Below are 22,481 nucleotides of genomic sequence, written 5' to 3' on the forward strand. Positions count from 1 at the left end.
AGGAAAACACACCCTCATCAAGTTTTCAAACCTTGCCAAAAGTGAGAGGGTGGCCAGTACAATGGAGGGCAGGGCTGCTCTTGAGAGCAGGAACCTGACACTCAACAAGGCCACATGCAGGGTCCTGCTCCTGAAAAGGACTAATCCCAGTGATGGTACAGGGCTGAGAGCAAGGCTGGGGGAGCCCTGGCAGTGGTGGGGCTGTAGGAACACTAACATGACCAACAAATCGAGACACATGGCCATTCAGTTCTCTCAGCACCTCTTATGCCACACTGACAATACTGTGTCCAGCTTTGGTGCTCCTCTGTAAGAGAGACATCAATAAACTGGGGCAAGTTAAATGGGAAGGTACTGGGATGGTTAGGGCTGGAGCCATCACCAGTGAGGAAAGGCTGAAGAGTATGGACTTGTTCAGCCTGGAGAAGAGAGGCTGCAGGAGAAGTTAACAGTAGCCCCCCACCACCACCCAGTACATACCAGGAGGTCCCTGAGAAGGAAAAGCCTGCTCTTTATTGAAATTTATGGCTGGAAAACACAGAACAGTGGTTATAAACTGGGACAAAGACTGGTCTGACTATATACGTAGGGGAAATTTTCTCTGAGAGGATAATGCTCAGAGAAGCTGTGTGGATTCCATTCTCAGAGGGTCTCAAACCCCTATGGGTAAAAAGCCCTAGGCCACTTGGTCTGAATTCCATCTTGACTTTTTTTGAGCAGTGTATTGCTCTAGATGATCTTCAAAGCTGAATTATCCTATGACTTATCCTTAAAAATAGGAAATACAACATTCCCAAGTGCCTAGCTGAAAGCATATAATATTCTTTCATGGGTAATCCACCTCTTTCATCCCTCATTTCTTTAAAGGGAGTAAGGATACAAGATGAGACAGTTGTTGGAAGAAAAAAGTGCTGAACACAGGCTACAAACAAGAACACTGAGATACAGCCCAATCTCAGTTAAATCTATACTTTGTGCTCTTCCTTGTGAGAATGGTAATAAAGCATAACCAAGATAACAACCACAAGGCCTTCACCTTTCCTTGGGACAGAGCCCATGTGGTCTTTTGTGAATGGCAGTGGAAATGGACAGACCCTTGCCTCCAAGGAAGGAAATTAAACTCGAAGCCTAGCAGCAGGAAAAGCAAAGGGAAAGTTATTCTTCAGGCAAAGTGAATATCACTATTTCTAGAATCACAGAATGAAACAGGTTGGAAGGAACCACAGTGGTTCATCTGGTCCATCCTCTCTGCTCAAGGGTTATCCTAGAGCAAATCTAATTAAGAAAAGTACTCAGATATAGTGAAAAAAGGCCACTTCACTTCTTGAATTTGAAAAAGAAAAAAAAAATCCAAGACTGCTTGTTAACTGCTGTTAAACAGTATTGTTTCCTCTCTGGAAAGCATAATACAGGGCTAACTAAATTAAAAGTTTCCAGTTATTTCTCCTTTCTCAGGATGATCGTGTGTTAGGTGGAAAGAAGGGCACAATTCAATATTCCTCAAGTATTACTGGCAATGGGAAAGAACATTGTTTATAAAACACGCATTATATGTGATTTGCTTAGGTTTTTGTTGTTTTGTTGCCTTTTTTTTTTTAAATTGAGCTCATTCTCTGCAGAAGACTATTAAAGGTTAGAAATAAACCTTATATATGTGTCATCTCAAGACAAAAATGTTTGCTTTCCTTCAATATTAAAACAACTGAAAAAACTACACTGGAAATCAATTTAGAAGTTGCAACTACTTAAGAATATGAACTGTCTCCAGAATTCAGCATGATTAAGAAAGCAGAAAATGAACAAAGAGTATTAACTCCTAAGTTTCCTCTGCAAGTGTTTACAAACCATGTGAAGTGAAATCTTTCAAACTTAGCTGTAAGAAACAGTCTGGATATTGGAAGTCTGTATTTGCCCGTAAACACTGTTCTGTAAGAGGCTTGGTGAGCAAATATTCATGTTTACACCCTCCTTGATCAGAAAAATGCATTTTGTTATTTCTGCATTCAAACTGTTTAAAGAGATGAGGAAATACATTAGCAAACTAAATAGTGATTTTTCAGTTCTGCACCTGATGTTTTAAAATGTTTGCAGCATTCTTAGCAGAAAACTCCTTAATTTGGAAGCCTCTGCAAATTAAACATAAGAAAAAAAATTTGTGTATATATACACATTTACCTTCTTCAACTGTCTGTACAATGGCTCCTGAAGAACTCCAATTTGTTGTAAACCCAAAGCTGCGACTGTGGCCAGGTCTCTGGTTTATACTGATTCTCATTTCACTGTACTGCTCCTGAAAAATAAAACATGACACTACAGTATCTGGTATCACAGGAATCTAAATGAGGGAAAGTTTATCCTCTAAATAAGTGAGGCTGCTCACAATGTGCACTTTAATCATCTATTATTAGCATCACAGACAAAGGAAACAGTATTGAAGTCAGTTAACTAACTCGTTTGCTTTTTATACCAACAGGTGTGTTTTCAGTTTACATTTATATTTTCTCTACACATATCTTTCACTCTGCATTTCTGTTATTTAAAATGTTTTGCAACACAATGCTAAAAAAATTTAAGAAGTTGGAGGAAATTAAACCCCTAAATGATTCTTTGTGGATTGTCTTTGAATTTGTGAAATGTACCGCCTCCTCAGAGAGCATCAGAGACGTGAAAAAGCTAGATAACCATAATAATTTTTTTTTTTTGCATATGTTACCATAAGAATCATCATTTTAGGTTCATGCTGCAACTAGGTTTACTTGGGTGCACAATCATCTTCTTGATTTTGTGTGAAATACTACCAGCTTGCTATAGATTTTGTAATAGAGGCCTTGGATAATAAAAATAATCCCAAAATTAACTAAATTCAGATATTTGCTTTTAATGGACTTTCAAGATGCTTTCAAAAGCTGAATCAAACTCTAACATGGCCATTTTAAAAAAACAAGAATATCTGAATGGGAAAACATTTTGTAACACTTGCTTTCAATCCCACGCTACATTTGGAGCATGTGTTGCATACATTAACATTCTAAGGTGAGCTCATTAAAAACTACTAAAATACCTAAATGCATGCTACACACTTCATGAGCATGACACTGACATTGATACAAAAGAAAAAAAAGTAGATTTTTCTGTCAAACAATATTAAGATAGATATATTCCAGCAAAATGTGAGTGGAAGGGACCCTGCACATTTTTACACAAGCTTTAAATGTACGCCTACATTTTGGTTCCCTAGCGACCCAGCCTTCCTGAAGAGTCGGATTCATTTTCCTTAACTTAAAATATTTAAAAGTCTAGAAACCTATGCCAATTCCTCTAAGCTCCTATGTTGTAAGATGCAACAGACAGCTACAGCAAGCACTGCACAAGCAGGTGCAGCCAACTGGAGTCTCAGGGAGGTGCAGTCAGAGGTGGTTTCAGCAGCACCCCAGTACTGGATAGAGAAGAAAACAACAGAGCACGGCATCATCCCAAGGTATCACCTCATGTTACAGGAATGTTCCTGGGAAAACACTCCCCATTACAGCCCAGGGTAGAAATTAAGTCTTTTCTTCAGAACGCAGCTACTGGCTTGCAAATGCTCCCACACAGCCCAAGCCCTTAGGTGAGTATATTAAAAGTGAATCTACTGAACAGGTTAGCACACTGGGCTAGAGAACATACACACCTTTAGAGTTTCAGTGTGTTCCTGGAAATTACTACTGGTCTTATTTTTTCTTCTCACCATCCCAACATGACTCTTCAGATCCCCCTCTTGCCAGAGAAGTAATGTGACTTTGTGCACTGAACTTTTAACACTTTTATAGGTCATCTCTAAAACAGTGCTCCGCAGACCTGGTGTCATGGCCCTGATGACTAGTGAGCTATATCAATCTCTCTGTCAATGATTTACAAACACATCAAATGGAACTTGCATTCCTTAACTTGGAGCTTGGTAAGTTACATAATACGACTGAGATTTTTTCAACTTTTTAAAATATCTTTAAAATGTCCTCTCCCCCCCATATTACTCAATTGTAGGAGGAAAAATTTATAATCTTTTAACTAATGACAGCAGAAGAACAAATGGACCTAGTACATGCTATTCTCATTTGCCTTGCTTAAACAGATACTAAGAACTCATATCAAAACTGTCAGTTTTTACTGATTACAACAGAAATTCCTCTGGCTGTTTTTGCTACAACATAGGAAACAAAAAGATCATGATCTCTTTCCTTATACAGCAATCACAGTTTCAAAAAATTATGATAAATTCATTACAATGGCCAAGAGGCATTAAGGGTATTAAACTGCAATGTATTTCTTTTCCACAAGTGATTAGGAAGAAGAATGTTTGGAAGCAAATGAATTTCTAAAAGAGTTGTTATGGGAAGTGATTTCATAAATCAGCATCCAAGGTCTTATGACCTTCACCCAAGCAACTGGCACAATTAAGTTTTACAGCAGGATCAGGAATGCAAATCTGTTAAGGGTTATGAACTGAATCATCAGATAGTACAGAAAGGTATTTAGTAATTTAAAATTAAAGCTATTGTTGGTGAAACATGTAAACAGTTGGAGGAAACAACACTTAAGATACATATTTCAAAAAGAACACTGAAAGACCCAGCCCTTTGTCCAATAAGCACATGCAAAAAGAGATGGTGATTTACTTCAAAATTAACAGGAACATTAATTAGATTCAAGTAAATAACTAAAAAAAAAATATCCAAGCCACAACAGATGGAAAAAAGGATAGTGTGATACTCATGTTTATGGCCAGCCTTTGAAAAGCTGACCTTTATTTTCCACCACCAGTTTAAAAGTGCAAATGAATGCTACAGCAGCTCAGATAATTCATCTAACTGTCACACCTGATTATAGGAACAGTGTGCTAATTTGGAGAATAGCAAAAAACTTTGCAAGCATTAAACATATGTAGAATAACTATTCTGAATTAGAAGGATAAATAAAATTAAGCACATGGCAAAACAGATAGGGAAAAATTCAGCAAAAGTATAATTTTTTCTTCCCCAAATACTCTCTTTTCCTTAAATTAAATCAAAGGAAATAGCAAGTCTCTGAGATGTCCTCTTAGTACCAGAAAAATACTTGTATTAGATGTACTTTTAGTTATTTTTTTCTTTTATTCTGCTGTGGCATTCAGTTACACCAAGTAATCACACTATTTCCACACTTACCATGGATTTTGAATCCTTAGGCTCTGTCAGACTGGCAGTTTCTGCAGAAGATGCAAGTGAAAGAGAATCAGGAGGACTGCCATACTCTGGCTTAGGAATACTACTTCCAGCATCTTGGTCTTGGGACTTTAAAGGTAATGCCAAACTAAGAGGAGGTGTTGACTGAACACCTTTTTCCTCCTCTTCCTCCTCACCTCTGCTTCTGAATGCACCGGTGGAGACAGGGTGTGCAGAGTCTGGTTGTGAAAAGGAAATGCTGGTGAACAAAGTTTGAGTTCTTTTAGCTTTTTCTACTTCTCCATTGTATTTCTGAGCATCATCCATCTAGGAAAAAAATGACAAATTTTTATTTGGTAAATAAGTGCTTTAAAAAAAGAAATCCTTAAATCTTTCAGTGATTTTTATTTTTAACAAAACCACCTCCCCCTTTGAAGCAAATTCTGGTTCCTGTACCCATTGTTAACTACCTACATAAAAAAAATTATTTTTTTCTCTTGAAATACTCGCAGAACAAATAGTCCAGACTTCTTAAGATAAACTTGTTAAAGTCATCTGCTTAGAATTATTTACATTCTTACCACTTTTTAAATTTAAACAAATAAGGATTTAGGAGAAAACTATGAAAATCATCATAGTAATGGGGCAGGGGGGAATCAGTTTCTTTGTTTCAGTGCTTTAGAGTGTAGACAAAATTTAGTCTAGCATAAAATTTCACCAAAGTCAGCAGAGCAGAGGAAACTTTTATCACCTGAAAAATTGATCTTTAACACTTAATTATGTTAATCTGGCTCCAGATAATTACCTCCAGTGACAGTTTTTTGATAAAGCAGGCAAAGGAGACTTACTACAAGTAATAAAAAGAATATTTTACCAAATATAGTTACCAGCTTTAATTCTAGGTGTGCATTTAAGCACAGAAACACAAGTAAACATCTACAGCCACGACAGAACTTCCTGCTCTATTAACACAGCCTTCATCACACAGGAGGCACTATTTAACAAAGCAAAACACTAAAACTACTGTTCTCCCAGCTATTGAAGACCCCAAATTTACAAACTTCAGGAATGAAGCAGAATTTTACCGTGAACGACCGTGGAAGTGACGAGATTCCTCTTGAATGGACACCAAAAGGTCTTGGTGTAACCACAGATGTTAACCTGGAGGTATCAGTTTTCTGGTAAGTTCTCGGGAGAGAAGCTGAAACCTGAGCTGACCCAGTTTGAGCATTCACTGAGTAACGAGTGGACGAAAGCGCCGGGCTCTGCTCCCGCTCCAGGCTCTCTGGAGGAGCAGGAGCTTCTCGAGCAGCCGAGCTCTCCGGCAGGTTCTCCTTGGGCGGCCGGCTGGCGGACACACTTTTACTGTCCTTAGTGCTGTAGGAAGTGTCTTCTTCCAAACGGTAATCTTTGGCTGCTGACCAATCTTTTGCTGCTGTGGAAGGTGCTTTTTCTTCACCAAATACATCATCGTTCAGTGAATACGCCCAGTTGTGTTCCTGTTTCTGCTGCTCATAGGAGTCCTGATCTCTCTCTTCCCTATGGGAATAGAGCCTGTTAAAATACCAAATTCACTTGGCAAACAGGCAGGCCTCAAGTCTTTCAATTAGTAACTGTTTAAGGCTGAGCATAAGCCAAATAATGCATCTCCAGTAAATTAAAATTATAGCATCATTTAAATATATTAGTATTTCAATGTATTTTTTAATCTATCTTCTTCCACCTCCTCCCCAGTTCAGCACTCTTATAGCACTCAGACATACTACTATCATATTATCAGGCTACCACCATGACAGAAATCTTTGCCAAGAAAATGATCTAGCTACACATAGCTGTAAATGATACAGATACACATATGTTCAAGTTACACATCCTCAGAAATTCAGATTTATTTCAGAAAGAACAGGAATAAGATAGTCCCATAACACTGCCTCAACGGTGTAACTGTGCTCAATGTTTCTGAAATGCTATGCTGAATTTTAGATACCTAAATAAGACAGTGCCCTGAAATTCAGCTAATTATTATTTTTTTGCTATTCATTCCTTTGTCATAAATGAACAACGCTACAAGGATAATCTTTAAAACAACAGTTATAGGATTCTTATTGGTGCTGAACATTCAATACAGTTAGCAACCATACTTTTATTCAAGCAACTAATTTTTGTCCTCACAAATAAGTAAAAAAATTAAAGAAATCCAAAATATTAGGCTTTTTTTAATATGAATACATGTCATGTGTATATTACCTTCAGCTCAGTCATATGTGCATTTGAAATAAATAAATAAATAGATAAATAAATAAGACTGTCACCACTAGAGATGGTACTGTGCAGTTTACCAGAAAGTAAGTACCAAGAGGAAAAATTAGGGATGAAGGGGAAATAAAGTAAAAGTTTACAGCTCTGTGATATAAATTTAAATTCTGACTGCAGTTCTCCCCAGTTGCTAAAAAAATGGCAAACGTAGTGGTAGAAGAAAGATAAATAGTTAACTTTATTCATGAGTAAAAAAGGCAGCTATCCAGTTCAGTGCTATTGTTTTAACTAATTTAAAGAGAATGCAAATGTTGACTTCTCAATACTTTTATTTATGGACAGCAAAGTAAAATAGCATTTATAGAGAAAATTGTTTAACATTCCGTGCAAACAGCATATCAGAAAATCATATTCAACCCTTAAAATGTAGAAATCTAGGCAATTGATTTTGCAACTAAAATTGTCAAGATCTCTGCAGAATCAATTGCAACTTGTTGGTAAAAGAGACTCAAAAATTTAAAGAAATAAAAATGCTCAGATTTATGTTCGTACACATAATACTCCCATTAGGACTATTACCTCTCCTGCTGCATTTCCTTCAGTGACTTGGTACTCCTTCCAGACACCTCAGAGGCTCTCCTTTCAATTTCTTCTCTCTCTTCCTTTTTCTTTTGCAATTCTGAAGTGTAACTCTTTCTACGACTCTTCCATTTTGCTAGATCCTGTTTAGAATAACAAGAATGTATACCATCATATTTTCTCAAGGCCTCAAAGACTTACAGAGGCATCCCATTACATGCTATTTATTGGCCTGATTTCATTTGCATGTCTGCATCACAGCCACATTTTCATCTACCTTTCCCCTAATTGACAAAGGGGTTGTCATGTCATGTTCTAGTCAGGATTGCTGGCTCACTGCCTCCTTAAATTAAAAATTATAATTACTGGACTATATGCAATTTGTCCCATTTTTTCTCCTCTTAACATTTTCAATTTTATTCTAAAATACTTCACCAATCACACGTCATTGAAAACTAATGCAAATGCAATCTGTACTTCTTTGTTGAGGGCTTTAGACTTTAGTATGTAATTATTTTTCCAAATCACTACTATGTTAGACTGATACACTAGATTGAGAACAAATATGTTTTAAATTCTAAATTGAAAACAGACATTTCTGTACTTTCTTCATTTCTGTAAAACCAAAATATGAACTGGCAATATTGTCCATGAAATACCAGAGCTGAGTTAAGGGAAGTACTGAATATTAGAACTGAGATGCATTAAACAAACAACTATGAACTTCTAGTTTGGTGCTTTGTTCTTATTTTCAGCTTCTTGTTGATACTCCTTGTCAAGCAGAGATTTTAATAAATTGAAAAGTCTTTATATATGCTTATGATGCTGTGCAAAGCTACCATACAGTTTACAAGCTGGATTTAAGACAGCATTATTAGGGGATAGGAGCCTCAAGAATTTGCACAAGGAAGTATTATTTATTCTCCTTTCTCCCAGAGGATCAAATACTCAGACATTCCAATCATTTTTCCAAAAAAAGTATTCGAAAATTGCAGATAACACATGCCCTAACTTCTCTTTATGTCCAGAGAAATCAAGCCTGAAGGCTTTATTACAGTACCTACAAGTTTTATCCTGAAGCGTTAACCAGAAACTTAGGAGGATATTTAAAATAATTTCAGTTCTGCATTAAACAGGCATCCCCAAAAACTCTAGTAGCTGCATGAGATGAATTGTTTTAGAAGACAGCCCCATGAATTGCTGCACACATGCCAAAGCTTTTTTACTAGGGACACTGAAGGCAGGTGACACCCGGCCCCATCAAGCAGGATGCACAAGAAGAAGTGAAAAGGAGTCCTTACTTCTTGCCACTTTAGATCTTGCTCTTGTAATTGTTCTTTTATCTTCTGCAGTTCTTCATAACGGATTTTGCGCAGCGTCTGCAGCTCCTCTGCACTGACATCATTCAAAGATTTACTCCTAGAAAGGGAAAAGAGAACTCAGCTTTATAACATCCTAGCCCTCATTTACACGAGTGAAACCTTCAGAGAGAGAAAAAGATTTATATTAGTACAACTGAATGCTCATGAATGTTATTTTGAATGGAGCAGGAAACACATGGGCAGCTGATGGGATGTGCTGTAGTGCCAACACGCAAGTCATTAGCTGGGTATTGGAGCAAATAAAATCAGGTTAAGGGAATAAGCAGCTCTGTACATCTCCATGCTGATCATTCACATTGAGCTCCGCATAGAACACTGGTACTTCTGTTTTAACTTGCTATTCTCTTTATTGATTTCGTTTCTTTCTTTGACTGAAAAGGCATCCCCTACCCCCAAATCCAAATTCCCACTCCTGGACTTCTCTCCTGTAACAACCCCTCTATCACCTCCTGTTCTTTCCTTCCTTCCAAACCAGTTATTGATGCACGTTTCCAAAAGACTAAGAGTCACACACGGCCAAATGCTCAGTTCATGGAGGTCTCAGGTCCCACTAGCCTATGCTGATCCTCCCCAAGGCTCTGAGATGCTTTCCATTAAAGGTGGGATGGCTAACACAGCCATCTTCCTGCTAACATCTTCAACATGACTACAATTTCCCCCAGGAACTCCTACTTGCTAGTTCCCTTTAACCTAAATTCCTCAAAGCTCACCTTTCATACTCTCCCCTACCACGTGCTATGTTTTCCTTTATTCTTTTACACTGCAGTGATAAACATAAAAGGACATTTAGTTTCGATATAGGACCAGGCTCCTGATGAGATGTGACCACAAGCCTCTGAGACAGTAAGCAAAATGCAGGTGTTTCATCATAAGGTTCAATGGTATAATGCTAGGGAAAAGGAAAAGCTAGGTCTCTAGGGCTTGGGGATTTTTTTGTTTCTTAATATTCAGAAATACCTTTGTTTCCATTTATCCAAAGTATGAGTTATATAGAGGGATGTAGTTAAGTTACAGCAGGACTTGAAAATGTGGCACTTCTCTGATTTGATGGAAAATAAGATTAAAACCAAAATAGATTCAGCACGGAGCCTTGCTCTAATCTGTTGCATTCCAAGAGATCTCTGAACTAACAAACCAGACTCTTAATTCCTCCCTAGTGGCTGAACTCATTTTCATTGGTAACATGAGACTGGCCTCTGGCCTCTAGAAATAAAGGCTTGGGCAGTAACTCATCATGTCTGTTTGCTTATCTATTTTCTGAATGAGAAGAGTGCCAAATTCAGCAAATATCACCTGGTTGCTATTGCAGAAACTCTTTTCTTGTACAGTTCTTTTCCTCATTTTTATGTTTAAGTTATATCACACAGAGAACTGTTTTAGGGTAACCAAATACTACATAAGGATGTATCAAATTTGTTCCAGATTAGTTAAAGAAAACTTAAATAACTACCATTTCCACTTCTTTCTCTTGAATTACTATATCTGCCTGCAACAAAACAGGAAAATCTCAACCTAAAGAAGATATAACCTAAGAAAAGGTATATTCATACCGTGGAACTGCATCTTAGTTTTAATTTCAGTCTAAACTGAAAAACCTAACTAATGGCTTGAGTCTTCTGAGTCTCCCTCTCCTAACACCTAACTTCTGAAACATTTTTCACTTCTGGAAGTGTTCAGTAATTTACCAGGTTTGCCTCAGAGTAAAAATAGGGAAGCAAATATATAAATAAATTTAAATTTAAAAAAAAAAATCAGTAGAACACCATACATTCCCAAATACTTAACATGCTATCACACAATAAGTGGAAAAAATATTTCTCTTTGAGTCGCAGTTCATCATAAACAACATCTAATTTCCCATGGCACAAATCTATAAGTTTACCACTGAGCATATATCTTCCACCTGGAAGATATAAAATAACCCCAGGCCATTCACCAATCCCATGATAAATACCACTGCTGTTAATTATTTTCAGATTCTAGCTGTACAGCCTTCAAAATAAAATATTTAATTTAATACTCCTTTACACTTTTTGAGTGTTTTAAAGCCTAATTTAAATACAGAACAACAAATTTTTCACTTCAGCAGGAATAAAACATTAGAGCTGATTTTCAAAGTGCCTGATAACCATAAGTTGAATACATGAGACAGCAGAGAGAACTTTTGCCATATACACAGCTTTTATCTCACATTCATTACATAAATGGCAAAGAACAGAACAACAAAGCATCATGCACAAGTTTTCAGCATGAGTTTTTAGCTACTGTGCATGCATAAAGATGAAAAGAGGCAAAAAAAATAGCATTACAATCGTTCAAGCTTTTATAAAACTTACCCTTGCTCATCAGAAAGCTTTTGAAACAGTCTGAGAAATCAGAAACCAAAAAAAGAGATTCAGTGTCTTGATATTGATAACAACATTAACACTATTAGTAGACCAGCACTCTCACTAAGTGATGGGGAAACTGAAAGCTTGGGAACCAGCCAGCATGGAAAAGCACATCAGGAATTGGACACCAGTCAAAAAACACACCAGGACTTGCATGATGGGCAAAGTTGGGTAGAACTGTCAGAACAAGGTTGCCTGCAAGTTTCCAACACTTTTCATTTAGCAGTACTGCACAAATAGAGCCTTGTGCTATTTCTACACCACTTATTCATTCCAGAGCTGCTGAGCAGCAGGATGCTCAAAAGAGACTCATTTCAAGAAAATAACATTAATGCCACCTCGAGTCCCTACAAAAAGTGTGGCTTACAGAGGTTGTTCTCTTGTTACTCCATTTCTGATACTAACTGAAAGTAATATTTGATGTGTACCAGAATAAAAGACCCTAATAGGAGTTTAGCATATTAATCCCTGAACACAACTAATCCAGGTCAATTCAAGAGGATTTTTAGTATTCTTGAATATGAGTATTCTATAATACACCTATTTAATGCTACTGAATGAATTTTTAAAACATGCAATATTTCCAAGCACTTCAAAAATATTTCTCAGTGAAGCTCAAACTTTGTTAACAGTATTAAGCTTAAAAATTAAATGCAGCAACATCAAAATATCAACTGGAACACGGAAGTGTCTTAGTCACAAAATAATGATGCACAGCTGGGAGATCTGCAATTTGCAATGCCGTATTTTCAGAGCTAAGTAAACATCTGGAACCTCATTCTCCCCCAGTAAATACAAAATTCAAAGGAGAGAGATAGGAAACACTTAAGAAGCAGTATTCAGTCAGACAAGAGAAATTTTGAGGATACCAGGAAAGAATTAGGGGAAAGAATGAATCAAGACTTTATGAAAGTAGGAGGAGAGTACTGGCAGAATAAAACATGCCATGGTGGACTTTAATATTACATAGCCACTACTTGCATGCACCATGAAAACACTTTTTTTTTTCACCTCATCTAATCATCTCAGAACTGTGGCAGAACAGTTTACAAGCATTTTTAAACTTAGGTGCAAGCAAGAATATCAGAATGCCCGTTTCCAGAATTTGTCTTTAAAGCATTCATGTGTTTCAGAAATGTTTTTACAAATTATCTTGTAGAATATAACAAAATATTTCTAGACTCCGTAGTCTTTTGAATAATCACTATTTCTGTTCAACCATGGAAAGAAACTTATGCAGAACATTGAGCCTGGGGGAATGATAACATATTTTCTCCAAAATGGCAGCCGAAAACTAGAAAACTTTATAATTTTTTGTTGAAAATATGGTATTGCAGTCATGAGCTTCTATTCAAAGCAAATAAAAAGCTTGTTCGAGGACAACACGAACAAACAGACTGGCACTCTACGAATGGTTCAGCACAGGATGATGCTTTTCTGAATGGGAAGGGTTCAAGGGCACTCAATCTGTGCAGGACACAACCTGACCTCTCCACCATCTGTCGTTTCTTGTGTCTAACTTTGCTGGCCTCCCTGATTGCTTCCCACTTCTTCCAGTCTTCTTCACTGCATGGACCTGGGATAAAATTTACTGGCTGGACATTGCTTCCCACTTTCCAAGATTCAATCTTGCGGGTCAGCATATCGTCTTTCTTATGGTGTAAAGATGGTGACAGAACTCTGCCATTGCTCTTCCTTTCCTCTGGTATCGCATTTTTTTCAAGTAAACATAGAAATTTGGACCGGATCTCTTCTGGAAGACTCCACGGATCAGGAAACAGTGCTGGGTGATACTTGTCAGGAGCACCTGATAAAGGCACCTCTTTTTTTTGAGAGAGGACTTTACGAAAAATCATGTCATCCTTTTCCAAATCTGGAATCACAGTTTGGCCCTCTCTAGGTTGCAGAATTATCTCACCCTCTAGAGGAGGCTCCTGCTCAGAGAATTTCTTTAAGTAACGGGGGTCTTGAAGAACAACTTGATTCACATGGAAAGCCCCAGTTTTCCGAACAAACAAATCATCATTCTCCAAATCTGGATATAGATATCCATTGTCCTCATCTCCTTGCTTGCCTCCTGGTATAAAGGAAACATTCTTTCTACATTTTATGAGCCTAGGGCCAGAAGTGGGATCAATTCTGGTCTCCATTTCAGAAGACACGTAGTCAGTGTATTTTTGCAGGGCCTGAAGTAACGAAAACTGACTGAAGCATATAAAACAAAAGGAGGGAAGTAAAAATATCATTAACTAGCAAGAGACAAGCAGATCACAACGTTTTGCAATATACATTTGGTTTAGACTTGCAGTATCCCAAGCAGAATGACAACACCACTTGGCATTCACCACCACTGACCGTAGCGCAGCACACGCCAACCAACGCAAAGGTATCCCGGCATCCTAACCTGCTCAGAAACATCACACTGACATGCTCACAATACAAAGCCAGTAACCCTATGCAGCATGTTACACTTTCACATTTACACGTTTCAGAAGGCCAGCAACTTATGGCTACATTAAAAGAGAAAAAAACCGAAACCCAGCAAAACAGTAATAATCAAAAAAGCACAGCATCACGGGACGTGGTTTAATTTCATTTAGCTGTTGCATATCCAGCATTTATTTTTGATGCATCAAGAGAACAGCTCATGCAGCAGTATCAACCTGGGCTGATCAGGAGACTCCAAGATTTTTCCTTCTGCAATCTGTGACAATGAGCTTCCCACATATTCAGCAGTTGGCTTATAATTCTGATCCCTTCTGCAGCTACTGTTCCAGTCAAAACTTGGTCTTGATTGATTAGCAACAATGGTACAGCTTTGTTTGTAAGCAAATTCCTCATCCTCAGAATCTGATCTCTTTCTACTGTGTAGCAGCAGAAAGAATGAGCAGAGGAGAAAGAAAAAAAACATGAAGTGTACTCACTGAGTAAAATGCACAGAGGCAACAGTGCAACAGGTGCAACAGTATAACAAAAATAATATTTCAATTATTAAAAGAGAAAAGAAAAAAATAAAAAAAGAATAAAACATATCCTGCTGCCACACTGGCAATGAAAATTTAAAAATTCAGAGTCATAGAACTACACTTTAGGCTTTGCACACAGGAGAGAACAGGCATGCATGAAAACGCACCTGAACCCTTGAATCTCTTTATACCAGGGTTTGAAAGAGGATTTCTTGATTTTTTTCCATAGCAATTCCTCCTCTGGAGTCCAAAACTTAGGAAGAAATTTGTCAAAAGCAACAACTGTATTTGGCGCTGAAGAACTTAGCTTGCGAAAATAGAGATCATCTTTTTCAATGTTTGGGATGCCTACTTCTTCCTCGTCCTCATCAAAATACCCAGATAATTGTGAAGGATTGTTAGCTCTTGGTTTGTTTTCCTCTTTAGTATCCAACTGCCTCTGCCTCTTCTGGTTACTGTTCAAAATATCCAATCAGTTAAGATATTTTAGGAGCAACTTGACATAAGGAATGCAAAAAGACATGCTTTTTGGCTCAGGAGCTCAGCCTTGTGAATGAAGCATATTAGTTCTCAATTTCATCACTGCAGCACCAGAAACAATAAGATAGATTAAATTAAAAAAAATTAAAAATAAGTTAAATGGTTATATCAGCATCCTATCTCCTCTGACAAAAATACAAAATTTGACAGAAAAAGCAAATCAAATTATCAGCTGTGTTAAAATGCCGATTAGAAGACTAACTTTATGGAGTTATTTAAGGGCTGCGATTTAGGTAACGCAATAGTTACTGGATCTTGGATTAGTATCTCTGACCTCAGTGGTTCAAGCATTGCAGCTAGTGGACCAGCTGGATAACTTTCTCGCGAGCAAGATTTAGGAGAGTCATTGCGCAACATGAAATGATGTCCAGGTGCAGCAGAGCTTACAGGGCTCTTTTTGACTAGAAATCTACGATTTGCTAAGTCATCCAAAACAACGTCGGGCAGCCTTCTTTCATCTTCTGAATCAGAGCCACTGTCATACTCAGAGATGATCTGGAGGGAAGCTGGATTTGTGAGCCCACACTCTGCTCTGCTATTTTGACAGGAAGCTACAGGATTCGTTTCACATCCACTGAGGTTGACCGAGACAGGAATAGAATGAAGATAGTGAAGTCACGAAGATAATGGTGAAACTCAAGAACTGCCCACTAATCTCATTTGTATGCATCAAGAAGCCGGACAACTGAAATTCATCACTATATTTTGGAAGCTTTAACAAGCAGTCAAAACCATCTGGAGTCTGGCCAGTTAAAAAAATTACTCAAGCATCAAAAAACAATGTAAAAATCCAAAACCAAAAACCAAACCACACAACCACACCAAAACATCCCCCTTGGTAAAACATAGAAAATCAAATACTTGACTTCTTATTGCAGCAAGAGCAACTTTTCTTTAACTAATAAAGAAGTAACTTATTTTAAAAATTCTACATAAAATCTACTTTAGTAAGACCACACACCAGTACCTTGAAAATGCTCCATCTGACTCAGTGAAAACAGGACTTGCCCAGCTCCTCCTGTTGTCCTCATTCTTCTCTATCCTCTTCTTCCTTAAAGGTGCTGGCACATATGCTGTCTGCTTGTTTTTGTTCGGTAAGAAACGATTGAAGTCAGTGGTAGGTTTTGGTTCAATCACAGAAATTCTGCGGTAAGACCTGTCATCTTTATGGGAGTCATGCATTTTGGAAGGCAGTTCTGAGTCTGTGTCACTGTCGCAACCTTAGAAGAAAGTGAAAATAAAAAGGGAAGATACAAACATCATTCTCCAGACATGTGCTCGTAGCTAAAACTTGGATCAAAGTCTTCTAAAATCAATTTATGTCTGTATTTTAGATGTTTCAGCTGCAAATTTGCTGAGCTACTGACAGGACAGTAAGAAAAGTATTTTTAGAAGTCTGTGGCAAAGCTGTGATAAGATCCATTAAACTCAATTTGGTTTGCATGATCCTCCTGCATTTGTTCCATTCCTTCATTATCACTGTTCCCTGCAGGAAACAAAGTGCTGGCCTCCAGACTGAAGACAAAAAACAGCACAGAAATTTTTTAATTAAATAGTATCTGCAAGATAAATTTACTAACACAGACAAGCAGCAAATAATATAGCATTGTGCTCATTTCACAGATTAAAATCCATTAGAAGCCCAGGGTACATCAGGTATGTAGTATGGCTAAATGTTGCCTTGCACAGATCAGCAATGCTCCATGGAGCCTCTTCTCAATGATTTTGTTACTCACATGAAACAAAACCCAAAACCTCACAATTTGTGTGACTTTAGACTACAAGTTGGCATTGAACTTTAAAACCAGCAGAGAAATACAGGCTAGAGCACTGCTTTAGGGATCCAATGTCGCTATCTTCTTGTTACCTTTATTTTCATGACAAACAACTAAAAGTAACAAATACTACTCAGTGTTTAACCTAGGTGGGAAAAACCTTATTGAATATTCACAAATGAAGTAAAGACATAGCAGTTTGACTCAGTCGCCCTAAGAACAAGGTAAGCAACTTGTGCAACTGGTGAATTTTAGGTAATTCCATGCAGATATAATTTCTAGGAATTTCCCTTACAGAACTCTGGGAATATACTCTGGACATACACACACTCTAATGTGCCAGTGAGAGCAAGAGTTTCAGCAACCCTTCCGAGGAAGATCTGTGTGAGCAGTGCTTTTTTTCTACCAACTGTTAGAGGTGAATATTTGCTTACGCAAAATGAAACTGCAACAGTTACAAAACTAGAACTGACTTTAAGTACTGGATATCCAAGTACTAGGTCCATACATTGTCTTTTCCCACACTCATAAGATACAAGTCAACAAAAGATTTCAGAGAGGAAAACATACCTTCACTGCCACCTTTCAAGGTTATATCCGATGAAAAGCTTGTGCAGGATCTTGAACCAAGAGAGTCCAAGCTATCAAAGGAATCGTCTCTTTTATGAGTAACTGAAGATGAGAAAGGCTCTCCCCGGTCAACGTACCAAATATCGCCGTACCCACTGTCTCTGCCGCTTCTGCTCAGCTGGCTGGACTCTTCAAGTGCCTACAAGAGTCACTTTTGAAAGGCCTTTTCCAATAATTTAATGTGCAAATGCTACTCATGAGCATTTTGAATTCATAAACAAATTTCAACAAAGACTACTGCAAAACCCGGAAACACATAACAACAGTTTCAACAGGAGACTTGGTAAAAGGTCTTAAATTTCTCTCATCTCAGCAAAGAGGACTGAGATAGGGCTCTTCACAATGTACCACATGAATTACAGCAGATGTGTTCTGAAATTCGTATGGGTAGCAGAAGAACTAAGCTAAAAATCATTCCTTTCCTATGGAACTTGACAGCAAGCAAAACCAATTACTGTGTTCTCCAATCTAAGAAGAAAATGAAGCCTTCAAGAGACTGTTTAGAATTGCTGCTGTATAACAAACTATAAAATTCAGGCTATTTGTTTCATTTCCTTTTTTGGATTCCTTACCTTACTCAGTGCTTGTCCTAATAACTTCTCAAATGCTTTAAGATTGAGGTATGGACCATTATAATCAGGGTCACTTTGAGCTTTTCTCCCAAGCCAGTATAATGTAATCAAAACCTAAAAACAAACAGAAAAAAAACCCTGAATACAAACTTACTTTCCTCTCATGCCAGTGTAAAAGAATCTCAGCATGCTGTTAGAGATGTTTCCACAATGCACTGCAAAATCTTTCATACAGTATCAGCTGTGATTGCTACCAAAACCAATCAAAGAGTGTCATGATACATCTCATATATCTCATGCGAGCAGATATAAGTACTGGTTTTGATTATTACAATGATTTGGGAAAGTAAGATGCACATAGAGATCATTGTAAAATGGCATTAATTTGCATCAGATAAATCAATAGTTGAAGGATAAGGTAAATATGATAGTACCATAAACAGAAGCATTTAGAAATAATTAATCACAATTAATGTGCAACTCTCTTACATTTTTCACTCTTCTGTTGGTTTCCTCTGGTCTGATGCAGGGCAGAGAATGAGAAAAAGAAAAGAAAACAAAATATTTTAAAATTTCTGACTTAAAATTCAATTATTATTCAAGATGTAAAAAGCTTCAAGACCAATTATTAGTCAATATAAAATATGCAACTATGACTGCTCCAAAAGAAATAAGAAGCATTTAGCTTTAAATACAATCATAACTCTATACTATTCCAACTGTTACATGCAAAATGAGAAGTTAGCCAATCTATTACAGTTTCTGTTTTGAGAGGTACACAGAAAGGTTCTAGGCATTTTTAATTAGCTGTCATTTAGTTATCAATGAAACAGAAGTAGAAAATAAGCTGTTGACTTTGGGAAATATAGCCTCTATTAGCCAGGGAGATCACAGAATCAGAATGGTTTGGGTTGGAAGGGCCCTGAAAGATCACCTACTTCCAACCCCTCTGCCATGAGCAGGGACACCTTCCACTAGACCACACTGCTGAAAGCCCCATCCAGCCTGGTTTTGGAACCTTACAGGGATGGGGCATCCACCACTTGTCTGGACAATCCATGCCAGTGCCTCCCCACCCTCGGAGTAGAGAATTTCTTCTCATTAGCCAATATAAACTGACACTCTCAGTTCAGTCATTCCCCCTTGCTCCTATCACTACAAAACCCCCCAAGAGCCCCTCTCAAGATTTTGCATAGGCTTGCTTTAGCTGCTGGAAGGCTGCTACAACGTCTCCCTTGAGCCTTCTCTTTTCCAGCCTGAATAACCTCCGATTGTCAATTCCATATGAAAGGAGATTCAATTGTAACTTTTCCCCTAATTGTATTGTTTTCTAAAGTATTTGCCTTAGACAACAGAGAACATTTTAGCCAAGAGTAAACTTTTCAGACCAAAAAATGAGAAACTGAAACTGGGACAAGTGGAGAGAAACGATGTAGGGCTGAAAGAATGGGTTTGGCTTCTTTTATGCAAATACATTTTTAAAAAAAAAATATTAAATACATCTGCAATCACTAACATTAGGAAGCGTTTACATATATACACCAAGTCTGTAACCCACCTTGGAAGTGTACCAATGGACATTCCTGTTCTCCTCCCACTCATTTTAAGAGCAAGAAGAAGAAACTTCTCAAATGGGAGGTTCCAAAAGCCTCGTAGTCCCCAGGTATAAATACTCAGGGCTGGACTGCAGACAGTGGTTGAACAACACTGCTGTCTGCAGTGCCAGCAGTTATAGAAGAGCAAATGGCTTAAATACACCAAAACAACTCTTCACCTGCCCTGGTTTGGAGCTGGTTCGGCTATAAACTTCACACACAGCACAGTGAAAGAGTTCAAACAGAAAAGCAGAGACTTCACATGCAGCAGCAGAAAAACTCTATTCAGAGGTCCCTAACATGCCTGACCAACAATGTGTCAAGATACTTATCCTGTTTCTGTCTGTCTAGGAACACACTAGTTAAAGGTTACAAGAAAAAAAGGAGAATAAACCATTCAGGAAACAGTTAGGAGTTAGTGTAATAAGGACAGGGCATGGTCACTCTTCATGGAAATTGAATAATCAATGAGACGTGACAACCATCAGGGACACAGACTGTCTCTTCCCTCCTCCTCTTTCTTCCTATTTTGAGAGCACCCGCTCCCACTCAGTGGCTCTAATTGCCTTGCCCATCCCCACATCATAAAGAAATCAGGCTATCAGGAACACAAAGTCCTGAGGTGGGTCTGACCTCCACAGTCCTTGCCTGAAGCTTGCTTAGTATCTCATGCCAGAGATGTTTCTGCCTTTGTAGCCAGTGACCTCTTTTGCACAGATAAGGAAGAACCCTCCTCCTTTAATGTGAAATATTTACACTTTTTTGTTTGTTTTTCAATCCCTTCCAAAATCCATTGCTATTAGTTATTCACTCAAGAATAGTGAAGAAAATTGTTTTTGAAGAAAAAAAATTCCCCCTTTTTCCAATGAGCTAAACATTTTGTCAGTGTCCATGTTGCAGGGCACACCATAGCTGTGACCTAAAGGGCTACAGGAGACAGGTGATTTCCCATTCTCCAAGCAGAGAATGGAAAACTATTCTTACAACACTACACTTCTCATACCCAGCGAAGAACATTTTAAAGGTTAGCATTCTTTACCCTTAATTTGTTAGCAGAATTTCTGCTTTGGTTTGCAATTACAAAAGCAGAGACCCTTGCTAAGGATGCCTTAAAGTTTGCTCCCAAACTTCAGCATTCCAGTGAGGCATGGAAGACGCTGCCCTTAGCTGGCAGGAGCATATATCCAAAAGGCCGCCAACCTTCATGTAGACCAAAGCTACAAGACTAAAAACAATGATGTCCACTTCTGCTTTCCTTGAGTTCTCTGGGATAATTTCAGTCAACCGTTTTGCAACAGGAGCAATATTTAGTTGTCTTTATATTTCAATAAAATTTCCTTACTGGAATAGCCATAAATACACTCGGCCTGTGTATTTGGACTAAAACCAACACAAAACTTAGGCCATTCTGGTAAACAGCACCAAAAATGCAGGCAGGGAGATATTTCATGCACTCCAATGACAGACCCTGCTTCATTCCTGTTTACCCTGCTAACAACAGAAGCAAACAGACAAGGTGTTTACTCTTCATTCATGAAGTTTTTTCACTTGCATTGCTACTCTCCTTCTCTGAACTGCATCTATTGGTTTCTAAAACTTTTTAACAACTTGTGACAGTAGACACAGTCTGAGCAGAAGAGGATAAGAAAAAATCCAAGACAAACTCTGCTGATCTAGAACACTGTTCTTCATTTTTGTATGTATGTATTAATTATTTGAATGTACTTAACCAAGGAAAAGGATTATTCGGAATGATGAATGTACTGTCCAAGACCTGTTAAATGATAGGTATATAATTTTTTTTTGGTCAAAAAATCCTGATTAAAGAAGCAATGTTGTTATCTTACTGGAAGGTCTTAAAATTAATTTCTGACCCAAAAATTTCACAGCTACATCTTCTCTGAGGCATGCAATTTGCAGAAGGTGTAGTTTGGATCTGCTTTCTAACATTCTCTGTGTGAAATAAGAGCCTTTAAGGCCTTTTATATGTACAACCTGTCCAAGCTCATCTGTGTTTAGCTGCACATGCAGTTGCCTATTTCTCTTCCAGGACACTCCACTTAAAATATCTATTGTGTAAATACTTATTGGTTAGAAGTATGATACAAACTGAAGAGCTATTAGAAGGAATTAATTTTCCCTGTATCAAAACAGAAAAAGCAAGGCTTTTAACTCAATTGTAGTAAATGAAAACACAAAATGGAATAATTCTAGTACACAGAAATTCTTCATGAGGTGTTATAAAAATAACATAACTACTGTGCAATCTATGCAAATAATTCATCTAGGGTCTTGTGTATAACTCTGAACAATTATGGTTCATAGGAGGGCACAAGACAGAGGCATCAGCCTCAAGCATAGCAAACTCTTTGCTGCTGTAAGAGTAGGCATGACCCTACAACTCTTCTGAGAAACTGTGACCTAACAGGAAGCTCCTGCTCTCACCCCCAACTCCCCTTTACAATCCTGGCTCCAAATACACAGGGCTTCAACACTCAGTTTCTCACACTGTATTTGAATAAATCATTTAGAAGATGGAGTACAAGAACTTCAGCAACTTAGCTTTTAAGCTTTAAAAAAAACACTCTGGGACACTTACAACCTTATTTTAAACAT

At 37.8% G+C, this 22,481-nt stretch overlaps 1 protein-coding gene across 28 annotated transcripts in view; it reads right to left on the minus strand.

Annotated features, from left to right (window-relative positions):
• LMO7 (LIM domain 7) overlaps positions 1–22,481 on the minus strand; it is a 131,310-nt gene that overhangs the window by 25,689 nt on the left and 83,140 nt on the right. For 13 of the 28 annotated variants that reach the window (XM_064408546.1, XM_064408536.1, XM_064408542.1 and 10 more), the window contains 13 exons: positions 18,760–18,790; positions 18,271–18,384; positions 17,639–17,837; positions 16,261–16,513; positions 14,921–15,208; positions 14,451–14,651; positions 13,276–13,992; positions 11,734–11,763; positions 9,317–9,434; positions 8,016–8,158; positions 6,266–6,734; positions 5,184–5,507; positions 2,176–2,290 (listed from right to left, as the gene is read on the minus strand). In XM_064408546.1, coding sequence (XP_064264616.1) covers positions 2,176–2,290; positions 5,184–5,507; positions 6,266–6,734; positions 8,016–8,158; positions 9,317–9,434; positions 11,734–11,763; positions 13,276–13,992; positions 14,451–14,651; positions 14,921–15,208; positions 16,261–16,513; positions 17,639–17,837; positions 18,271–18,384; positions 18,760–18,790 — 3,002 coding nt within the window. The remainder of the gene's footprint in view (positions 1–2,175; positions 2,291–5,183; positions 5,508–6,265; positions 6,735–8,015; positions 8,159–9,316; positions 9,435–11,733; positions 11,764–13,275; positions 13,993–14,450; positions 14,652–14,920; positions 15,209–16,260; positions 16,514–17,638; positions 17,838–18,270; positions 18,385–18,759; positions 18,791–22,481) is intronic. The other 15 variants (XM_064408558.1, XM_064408557.1, XM_064408531.1 and 12 more) reach the window with 12 other exon arrangements.

Source organism: Passer domesticus, chromosome 2 (genome assembly GCF_036417665.1).
Source record: "Passer domesticus isolate bPasDom1 chromosome 2, bPasDom1.hap1, whole genome shotgun sequence".
In the NCBI taxonomy this organism is placed as follows: Eukaryota; Metazoa; Chordata; class Aves; order Passeriformes; family Passeridae; genus Passer; species Passer domesticus.